This window comes from Cherax quadricarinatus, chromosome 88, assembly GCF_038502225.1.
Source record: "Cherax quadricarinatus isolate ZL_2023a chromosome 88, ASM3850222v1, whole genome shotgun sequence".
Classification (NCBI taxonomy): domain Eukaryota; kingdom Metazoa; phylum Arthropoda; class Malacostraca; order Decapoda; family Parastacidae; genus Cherax; species Cherax quadricarinatus.
In genome coordinates this window covers 13844538-13856162 of record NC_091379.1, presented here as the reverse complement: position 1 = coordinate 13856162, position 11625 = coordinate 13844538, and the positions used below count along the sequence as shown (strand labels likewise).

General features: G+C 42.9%; 1 protein-coding gene across 2 annotated transcripts in view; it reads right to left on the bottom strand.

The window, feature by feature from the left end:
- Positions 1-512: 512 nt before the first annotated feature.
- The window catches only part of LOC128698480 (facilitated trehalose transporter Tret1-2 homolog), a 78144-nt gene continuing 67031 nt past the window's right edge, over positions 513-11625 (bottom strand). For both annotated transcript variants that reach the window (XM_053790695.2, XM_053790696.2), the window contains exon 4: positions 513-3903. In XM_053790695.2, coding sequence (XP_053646670.2) covers positions 2624-3903 — 1280 coding nt within the window. In that variant the 3' untranslated portion in view covers positions 513-2623. The remainder of the gene's footprint in view (positions 3904-11625) is intronic.

Sequence of the window (11625 nt, the reverse complement as noted above, 5' to 3'; positions counted from 1 at the left end):
AGGATGGAAAAGGCTCGTGATTGGGGCTTCTTGCAGTTCTTGATGAACACAGAGTTCCATGAGTCTGGCCCTGGGGCAGAGTGCATGGGCATGTCATTTATCGCCTTTTCGAAGTCATTAGGCGTCAGGATAACATCGGATAGGCTTGTGTTAATCAAATTTTGTGGCTCTCTCATAAAAAATTCATTTTGATCTTCGACTCTCAGTCTGGTTAGCGGCTTGCTAAAAACTGAGTCATATTGGGACTTGAGTAGCTCACTCATTTCCTTGCTGTCATCTGTGTAGGACCCATCTTGTTTAAGTAGGGGCCCAATACTGGACGTTGTTCTCGATTTTGATTTGGCATAGGAGAAGAAATACTTTGGGTTTCTTTCGATTTCATTTATGGCTTTTAGTTCTTCCCGCCATTCCTGACTCCTAAAGGATTCTTTTAGCTTAAGTTCGATGCTTTCTATTTCTCTGACCAGTGTCTCCCTACGCATTTCAGATATATTGACCTCTTTTAGCCGCTCTGTTATTCTTTTCCGTCGCCTGTAAAGGGAGCGCCTGTCTCTTTCTATTTTACATCTACTCCTCCTTTTTCTTAGAGGAATAAGCCTTGTTATAGAATGCTTCCAGGTTTTCTATGAAGGCTGCTTTGATGTTATCCTCTTTTAATATCAATGTGATTTTAGTCCACAGATTTATCTCATTTTGACATACCCAAAAACACTTCCCTGATTTAATACTGCTTGTAGATAGTTCTTGGATATCTGCACAAGGGGCATGACACCAATTTCCACATAAATGGCAAGTAATCCATGTGGAAGCCCGTTTGCTTGATTGACTGCAGACTACACAGTGCTTCATAGTGTGATTTGAATGGTTGATTTACTGTAATTCTACTAGTAACCCCTTGAATATTCTACTAATAACCTCCTTAAAGTGAAGATCTGGCTATTTGTATTTCTATTTCTAACTGTACTTGTATATTAGGACAGCTTACCGGCGTATGTTTCTGTTTTATATTTGCTGTTTGTGTTTGACATCTCTGTGGGTTCTTAGAGAAGGAGCAAAGATGCTGTGTCTGCCACTAATAAAAATCTTCATCACATACACTGAAACTGGGCAACTACCTGAGGTGTGGAAGATGGCAAATGTAGTCCCAATTTTTAAGAAAGGAGACAGACACAAGGCATTAAACTACAGGCTTGTGTCACTGACGTGTATAGTATGTAAAGTCATGGAAAAGATCATCAGGAGGAGAGTGGTGGAGGACCTAGAAAGACACAGGCTTATAAACGACAACCAGCACGGTTTCAGGGAAGGAAAATCCTGTGTCACAAACCTACTGGAGTTTTATGAAAAGGTAACAGAAGTAAGACACGAGAGAGAGGGGTGGATAGGCTGCATTTTCTTGGACTGCAAGAAGGCCTTCGGCACAGTTCGTCACAAGAGGTTAATGCAAAAACTAGAGGATCAGGCATGCATAACAGGAAAGGCACTGCAATGGATCAAAGAATATCTGACAGGGAGGCAACAACGAGTCATAGTAAATGACGAGGTGTCAGAGTGGGCGTCTGTGAGGAGCAGAATTCCACAGGGGTAAGTCCTAGGACCTGTGCTGTTTTTCGTATATATAAACGATAATGGGATGGATAGACTAAGAAGTGTCCCTGTTTGCAGATGATGTGAAGTTAATGAGGATAATTAAATCTGTCGAGGATCAGGCAGAACTACAAAGAGACCTGGACAGGCTACAAGCCTGGTCCAGCAACTGGCTCCTTGAATTTAACCCTGCCAAATGCAAAGTCATGAAGTTCGGGAAAGGGAAAAGAAGACCGCAGACACACTGTAGTCTAGGTGGCCAAAGACTGCAAACTTCACTCAAGGAAAAAGATCTTGGGGTGAGTATAATACCGAGCACATCTCCTGAGGTGCACATCAATCAGATAACTGCTGCAGCATACGGGCGTCTGGCAAACCTAAAAATAGCGTTCCAATACCTCAATAAGGAGTCGTTCAAGACTCTGTACACCATATACGTCAGGCCCATATTGGAGTATGCAGCACCAGGTCAAGCACGTCAAGAAATTTGAGAAAGCGCAAAGGTTTGCAACAAGACTAGTCCCAAAGTTAAGGGGAGTGCCCTACGAAAAAGGGTTAAAGGAAATCGGCCTGACGACACTGAAGAGCAGGAGGGTCAGGGGAGACATGATAAAGACATATAAATTACTAAGAGGAATTAACAAGGTGGACAAAGACAGCAAGTTCCAGAGATGGGACACAGAAACAAAGGGTCACAATTGAAAGTTGAAGACTCCTGTGAGTCAAAGGGATGTTAGGAAGTATTTCTTCAGTCATAGAGTTGTTAGACCGTGAAATAGCCTAGAAAGTTACGCAATGGAGGCAGGAACCATACATAGTTTTAAGACGAGGGTTGATAAAGCTCATGGAGCAGGGAGAGAGAGGACCTAGTAGCAATCAGTGAAGAGGCGGGGCCAAGAGCTGTGACTCAACTCCTGCAACCACAACTAGGTAAGTATAACTAGGTGAGTACATAGACACACACGCACCTTTTCACCTTGCCTATTTTTGCCTTTTCTCACCTCTGCTCTCCTTGCCTCTCCCCTCTCTCCCACTCTCAAGTACTTACTTCACACTTCACAGAGCATCTGCTCCCAGCATTCTCTTCACCAAGTACTTGCTTTATCATACTTCTTCTACTCCTTGCTATCTGCAATTCTGTTATTTCTTCCAGTGTTTTTCCTCGAGTCTCTGGAACGGTGGCAACCACAAGAACAGCGAGGAAGACGCTAAATCCAGAAGAAATCCAAAACGCCCCATAACTTCCTAACGTTAATACTATGTAAGGGAACGACTGTAAGGCTGTGAATGCTCCAATGAAAAACAATGTGTATAAAATTGGTACAACAGTAGAACGAACGGAACTGGGAAATAATTCACTTCGAAATAAACCTATAACTGGGGAAACAGAGAAAAACGAGTAGACTGCCAAACAGACGACTGGTAGCCAGTTTTGATCATGGAAACGTCTGTCGTGATCTTGATCAAAGAAGTATATACCAAGTCCAATCATACATAAGCTACATACAGTGCAAGTCATTGCAAATAATGGTTTGCGATCGATGCGGTCAATTATACATACATAAAAGAACGCTCCTACGACCCGAATAATTCCTATTAAAACTGCGCACAAATATGAACTTATACTGATATCTGCGTTATTTATAATGACTACAATGTATGTTGGTACCACTATTATTCCACTGAAGTGCATGAAAAAAAGAACTACAGACATGATAATAAGATATCTTAATATTAATGGGTTTCTAATTTGTCGCAACTGGTCTAATATATTACCACCGCCATTAGTTGTTTTCTCAAGCTCATCTCTGATGTCTTCCATTTCTTTGTGGACATCATAGTTTGGTCCCCGAAAGAAGATCAAGGATTTGTGAGCTCTGTCAGTGTAGCCTTGTGTGGCCAGCCAGCGAGGGGAGTTAGGTAAATACAGCAGACAAACAAAAGGAATTACAGTGTTGACAAAACCACATGTTAATGCTACTTTCCGCCAAGTCAGGTTTGAACTGCCCAGAGCATATGCCACAAGAATGCCCATCTGACGCGAGAGATCAAGAGTCGACATTAGTCGCCCTCTTATTGAACTGTGTGAAAGCTCTGCCACGTAAGTCGAGGAGGAACTTGTTATGAAGCTCATCGTGATGCCTTGGAAGAAGCGAACTAGCAGGACGACCCAGTTTGTGGGTGCTGTAGCCAAGATAATCCAGCTGGCGAGGGATATGGGAAGAGAAAACAGGAGTGTCACTCTCTGGCCCAACCTCACCATCGGTACACTGACAGTCAATGACCCCAGCAAGGCACCCACAAACATCATGCTGCCTGAAATATTTAAAACACACTGTAGGGTTTTGGTCTGTCTGAAAATAATATGTTTAGTGTTAAGTTCGACAAAAATAAGTACATGTTACAATTTTTTTAGTGTAAAGTTTGAAATAGAAAAATATTTTTCAGTGATCTTCATTGCACTTCAAGTTTAATAACAAAAATATACAATGGGAACAAGTCAACCATGTCCTGAATGAAACAAGCTGGCAAGATATCCAAAACAACACAGATCCGAGCGTTTGCCTAGAAAAAATAAACTCTGTGGTTCTTAAGATCTGCTCAAGGCACATTCCATTAAGAAAAAGAGAGAAGATGTAAACTAGAAGGAGAGAGATACTCCCTATACAGACGAAGGCAAAGAGTCACAGAGCTGCTGAGAGGGGCCAATATATCTGAAATACGAAGGGAGGCACTGGTCACTGAAATAGCATATATCGAACTTAATCTGAAGGAATCTTACAGCAGACAAGAATCGCAGGAATAACTAAAAGCCATGATGAAAACTGAAAAAAAGAAATACTTCTTCTCTTATGCCAAATCTAAGGGGTAAAACATCCAGTACTGGGCCCCTACTTAGGCGAGATGGGACATACATTCAATTCAATTCAATTCAATTCAAAGTTTACTCTCTATAAGGATTACAATGCTGAGTTTACAGAAATTTGGTTATTGTGTGGTTTACATGTAGTAAAATTGTGATTACAGAGTGTACCACTAGAACGCTTAGCATGGCTAGGCATTTCGGGCAGACTTAGTTTTATTCTTAATTGTAAAATATTACAAATTATGAGGTAAGTTGGTATTATGGCTAAGTGACTAAATACTAGTTTGTGAGTTTAGCAATGTGAATGTTTTTGCTTTGGCACAGTACATAGTTTCAGTATTGGAGTATCACAGGATTCATTATTTTAAGATTGAGGTTAATATTTCTATTTATGGTCAAATGAGTGAGTGAGTGTAAGTGTGAACCACCAGGTGGTATTCGTGTAGTTAGTTGATGGGGTGTATCAGGGAGATAAGATGTTTTCTAATGGTAGTTTTGAAGGTGATGAATGTGTCTGCAGTTCTAGAGTTCTCAGGTAGGGTATTCCAGATTTTAGGGCCTTTGACATACATTGAATTTTTGTAAAGGTTTAGTCGGACACGGGGAATGTCGTAGAGATGTTTGTGTCTGGTGTTATGCCTGTGGGTTCTGTCACAACTATCAAGAAAGCGTTTTAGGTCAAGGTTGATATTAGAGTTTAAGGCCCTGTAGATGTAGATTGCACAGTAGTAAGTGTGGATGTACTGAACTGGGAGTAAGTTTAGGTCTATGAAGAGTGGGGGGGGGTGTTGCCACGGATGGGATTTAGTGATTATTCTTACTGCAGCTTTTTGTTGGGTTATTATTGGCTTTAGGTGGGTTGCTGCAGTTGATCCCCAAGCACAAATAGCATAGGTGAGGTATGGATAAATAAGTGAGTGGTATAGTGTGCGAAGGGCATTTTGCGGCACGTAGTATCGTATCTTGGAGAGGATCCCAACCGTTTTGTATACTTTTTTGGTTATATGCTGGATATGGGTGCTGAAATTCAGGTTGTTGTCAAGGTATAAGCCTAGGAATTTTCCCCCATTATTTCTGGTAATTAGGGTGTTGTCAATCTTAATGTTAATTTGTGCATCTCCTGCTCTGCTACCAAACATAATATAGTAGGTTTTGTCAGTGTTAAGCGTAAGTTTATTGGCTGTCATCCAAGTCGATATTTTAATCAGCTCCTCATTCACAATGGTGTTGAGGGTGGCAAGATTAGGGTGAGAGATGACATAAGTCGTGTCATCAGCAAAGAGAATGGGTTTCAGGTGTTGGGATAGGTTTGGAAGGTCATTGATGTATATGAGGAAGAGCAGGGGACCAAGGACACTTCCCTGCGGAACTCCAGTATCAAGTGGCCGTGTTGCTGATGCTGTGTCTTTAATGGTGACGTACTGATACCTATTAGTAATGTAAGATTTGAAATAAGCAAGCGCATGGCCTCTTATACCGTAATGATCAAGCTTGTGGAGTAGGATGTCGTGGTCTACTGTGTCAAAAGCTTTTCTTAGGTCAATAAAAATTCCTAGTGGATATTCCTTATTTTCCAATGCTGTGTAAAGCAGATCTAGCATTTTTATGATTGCATCATTAGTGCTTTTATTTTTCCTGAATCCAAATTGGCAGGGGTTGAGTATGTTTTGAGCCGTTATAAATGAATACAGTCTCCTGTGCACGAGTTTCTCAAAGATTTTGGATAGCAATGGTGAGTTAGATATTGGCCTATAGTTGTTTAAGTCTGTAGGGTCACCACCTTTATGTATTGGTGTAACCCTTGCCATCTGGAGTAGTTTCGGGAAGATGACAGCCAAGAAATGAGTGAGATACTGAAGTCCCACATTAAGGGTCGACAATCCAAATGAACGAGACCCAAAATTTGGTCATCTCAAAAATATCTAATATTATCCTAATACCACAAGACTTTGAAAAGGCAATAAATGACATGCCCATGCACTCTGCCCCAGTCCAAGACTCGTGGAACTCTGTGTTCATCAAAAACTGCAAGAAGCCCCTGTCACGTGCCTTCAGCATTCTGTGGAGAAGGAGCATGGACACAGGGGTCATCCCACACTCACTAAAAACAACAGACATAACCCCTCTCCACGAAGGTGGCAGCAAAGCAACTGCAAAGAACTACAGACCGACATCACTAAACATCTTTGAGAGGGTTCTAAGAAGCAAGAACGCCAACCACCTAGATACCTATCAATTACACAACCCAGCACAACACGGGTTTAGAGCAGGTCGCTCCTGCCTGTCCCAACTACTGGACCACTATGACAAGGTCCTGGATGCTGCAGAGGATAAGCAAAATACAGATGTAGTATACACAGACTTTGCTAAAGCTTTCGACAAGTGTGACCATGGTGTAATAGCACACAAAATGCATGATAAAGGAATAACAGGAAAAGTTGGTAGATGGATCTACAACTTCCTGACAAATAGATCACAGAGTAATAGTAAACAGAGTAAAGTCACAGGCAGCCACGGTAAACAGCTCTGTTCCACAAGGCACAGTACTCGCTCCTATCCTATTCCTCATCCTCATATCATAGATAGAGATGTAAGCCATAGGTCCTTGTCATGCTTTGCGGATAACACCCGAAATACAGAATATGATAAACTGAAACTGGATCCTGACACTGTGCTCAAAGTGTAACTGGTCGTCTTTCCATGAGTGAGACGTGTGTGCCTGATGCGAAGACAGGAAAGCGTCGTCTCCCAACCTCGATGTCGTTGATAAGAAGACCAGGATCCGAAACTCGGCATGACAGAACGTAATTTGTTTTGAATCAGTACAGACCAACATTGTTGTCAACGGTTATAAAGGTGGCTAGAGATTACAGCAAAATAATATGAGCATGGAATGCCTCTATATGCAACTGAAATGTCATGTACCACTGAAAATGCAGCAGTATCTGTCTGCTCTTTGCCCTGAACAACAACATGACCAGGGACCAGCAAAAAAGTTTTTTTTTTCTAGAAATATGGCGGAACCAGAGTTGTATATGAAGACTCAAGGGATGAGGTGAATTAAATTTTTTGATAGCTTGCAAAGCACTGAAGGAGACCAGGACTACCACAATTGTTGAGGGAGGCCTGGACGGAATACGGATAATTCCTTCGAGAATTACATACAGTTTAGCTGTGAAAATGCTAGCTGAGTCTAATAAATAACCTAGTACAACACTGCCCAGAAACACTATTGCAAACCTAACACCGTCAGAGGATTTAGAATCATCAGTGTAAACTGCAATGGCATGAGAATGAGACCGGAAGTGGTTAAGACAAAGGGAGTGAGAAGCCAATGTAGTTATTTCAGCTTTTGCACACAGCACTGAGGAAGAACAGATACTGTCAGAATCTCCCAAGGGAAAAGAGAAAAACCATGTGTTAGATGAGCTTATAAAAGGGGGAACTGAAGATAAGTCAATTGCAAGTGAACACAAAGAGAAATGGGATGGAATAAACAGGGGTGGCGAACAAGTAATGAACCTCTACTAACATCCATTACTGCCCTGTATGTATTATTATTATAATCAGAGAGAAGCACTAAACCTACAAGGGTCATACAGTGCAGGGGATAGTGCAGAATTATAAAGTAGTAAGAGTGAAGTGGACAACAGAGTGAGAGTTAAACAACAGAGGGAGTCTGTGTCAAAGGTGGGTCTGTCAGCATGGAGGGAGGATAAAGTAAGAGCGGTGACGATGTCAGAGGTAAATTCTGCATGCCCAATGATAGACCGGACAATCCATCAGAATATGGCTAACCGAAACTAGAACCTGCAAGCCTCACAGAGTCGGACAGGGCGCCTCTCCATGAGATACCCATGAGTAAGACGAGTGTGTCCGATGCGAAGACGAAGACGGGAGAGCACAGTCTCCAACCTCAGCATCGATGACAAGAAGATGGCCAGAAATCTGAACTTAGTTTGATAGAATGTAATTTATGTATATTATCAGACCAACGTTGTTGCCAACGGTTGCGATGGGAGTCAAAAATTACAGCAAATTAGTCTGTGAATGGAACACATTTATATGAAACTGGGAGGTCGTGTATTGCTGACCTCGCAGAAGTGTCCACCAATTCATTACCTTCTATGTCAACATGACTAACGACCCAACAGAAAGCAATATCTTTGTTTTTGCTAGAGATGCAGTATAACCAAAGTTTTATATGAAGGACAAAGGGATGAGGTGAATCAAATTTTTTTATTGTTTGCAATGCACTAAGGGAATTGGAAATAACCACAAATGGCAACACAGGCATAGATGCAATACGAATAATTGCTATTGATAACTGCATGCAATTCAGAAGCAAAAATCCTAGCCGAGTCTAATGCCCTCGCACTATGCTGTCTAGAAACAATGCTGCAAACCTGAAACCGTCAGGAGATTTAGAACCATCAGTGTACACTGAATTGGCACGAGAATGGGACTGGAAGTGGTTAAGAAAAACAGAGCAAGAAGCAACTATAGGTATCTGGGCTTTCTGTCAAACTGTTGGAACCTCCCAAGGAGGAAGGGAAAACTTAGATGTTATGTGAACATATAAAGTGGGGCAGCTGAAGAGAAGACAAGAGCAAATGTAGACGAAGGAAAATGGGAAGGAGTAAACAGGGACGACAAACGAACAACGAACTTCTACTAACATCCGTTACCATCCTATATATGGAAAGATTGCTAAGGTCGCGAGAGCGAACAAAATAGCAGAGGCAATGAGCATCACGGCGATCACTAAAGGATGAAATATTCGCCTCTGCATATAGGCTCTCTACAGAAGAGGGAAAAAGCACCTAGGCATAAACTTAATCCATGGTGATCAATTGGATCAAGGTTAGGAGTCGAGGTTCGAGGCTCTGACCAGAGCTTTGGTAAGAGGGGAGGGGGGGAAGAAGGATGGGTAAGGATGGAAGTTGGGAAAGGTTGGAGAGGGAGGAGGGGTAGGTGGGGTTATAAAAGGGTAGTGGCCTATCCACTTTGGTGTAATTTGAATATGCGTGTGTGCATATTGAGTAATTTATGAAGAGGTTGGTTTTATGAGTAGGGTATACCTCCTGCCCATCAATTTCGCAATGCTATATTGTGTTGTACCAGTGCATCATTGAATTGGAAGGATGCATACTGCATACAATTGCTTGCCTTTTTTTTTTTTTTTCGCAAGAGGTTGGTCAGGAGGCACAGCTGCAGGCGGTGGTTGCCGGGTATTCGATGGAGGTTAGTAGCTCACCTGGAGTCGGCCAGCAAGACAGTGACTGAGGTGGTGTCCTGCTGTATTGTAGTAGTAGGTGCAACGAGATCAGTTGTGAGGTGTTGGTTGATAGAAGTGGGTCACCCGGAGATGGGGAGCGCTAGTCCATGTTACTGGACATAGAATGGTTCCTGTGGTATCCATTCTTCGTCTGCGGGGAGGTCGCTTAAGATTTTGGGACGAGGGAAGTTCTCCTTGTGGATAAAGCGTCGAACTCTTTGTTGGAGGGTCATTCTTTGGGATCTGTGGGGAGTGGTGGTGATGGTATAGTCGGTTGTGTTCACTGGTTGGGGGAGATTCTCTCTTTCAGGCACGTAGAGTTCCTTCATGTCATATAGTTGTCTCTTAGTAAGTTTGTCTAATCAGACACTGATTGTGGGGATTCTCTGTCGTGTGTGTAGGTCCTCTGATCTGATTCTGTCTCTGAGTCTGGTGTTCGTGATGAAGCGGAGGGCTTTGTTTTGGACTCTTTGGAGTTTTAGCATGTTGGTTTTGGTTGTGAGCGACATGGGTATGCAGGGGTATTCCAGCAGAGGTCTGATCATCATCTTGTACAGGTGTAGTTTGATTTGGGGAGGGGCTGCTTTGAATCGATAAAGTTGGCCAAGGCGGGCTTTCGCTAGGTTTACTTTTTTGGTTATGTGGGTTGTAGAGTTGAGTAATCTGCCAATCTCGTATCCTATGATCTTGTTTGGATTCCTTATAGCAATACGGGTTCCTCTGATGGAAATGCCCCTTTTTTCTTCTATGGTTGATGGTAAACACCCAACGGTGCTGATGAGGACTTTGTCAGGGTTGGTTGTGATTCTCCATTTCTTCTCCCACCTGGCAGTTCTATTTAGTTCTTCATTCATTTTCTCGATTGCTCTCCTATGCTTGTTTGCACCAGCTGTAGGGGTGGAGGAGACAACATGGATGACATCGTCTGCGAATTGGGTGATGATGGTGTCGGTATGTTCAGGTTGGGGGAGGTCATTGACGTATATGTTGAAGAGGACGGGGCTGAGGCAGGAGCCTTGGGGTACTCCTGCTGTTGGTGTGAAGGGGGTTGATTCCACTCCGTGGAAGGTGAGGATAATTTTTCTTCCTGTTAAGAAGTTGTAGATGAGCCTGAGAAAGGTCCAGTTGTGATCAGGGAGGTCTACGAGTTTGTAAATGAGACCATCGTGCCAAAGGCTGTCGAAGGCCTTGTGTACATCCCTGGTGGCGATAAGGGCCAGGTTCCCTTGCTTCTTCAGGCTGGCCACGGCATCATAGATGATGTTTATGGCATGCTGAGTGCTGCAGCAGGACCTGAAGCCGAACTGCCTTTTAGAGAATAGGTGGTTGAACTCCATGTAATAGTTGAGTCTGGTGGAGATTATTCTTTCAAAGACTTTGCCCGTGACTTCGAGTAGAGAGAGGGGTCTGTAGTTCTCAGGATTGTGGTTGTCCTTGTTTGGTTTGGCGATGAAGATCATCTTAGCTGTCTTGAAAGCCTCTGGGAAGTGACCAGATGCCAAGATAGCATTGTAGATATTCACCAGAGACATCTTGCAGTTACGGGGGAGGTACTTTAGTTGTTTAGCTCTTATGCCTGATGGGCCAGGAGCTGTTTCTCAGTCGCCCTATGACTTGGGATACTTCTCTGAGCGTGACTGGTCTGGTGAGGGGATGTTCGTCTTCAAGGGTAGCTGTGTCAATTGATGGTATAGGATGAAAGTCTTCTAGGTTCTCGTTCCGCCATTGGTTGACCCACTGGTAGTGGGTGTTGTTAAATCTTCTGCTGTCGTTATGTGAGAGAATGTTCTCCCATACTTCGCCCATCAGCCTGGCTTGGTCCAGTGGGTCGTCAAGTAGGGTAGTCACTACCTCACCATTTTCGTCGGTGAAGGAGTGAGAGAGGTGTTGAGTG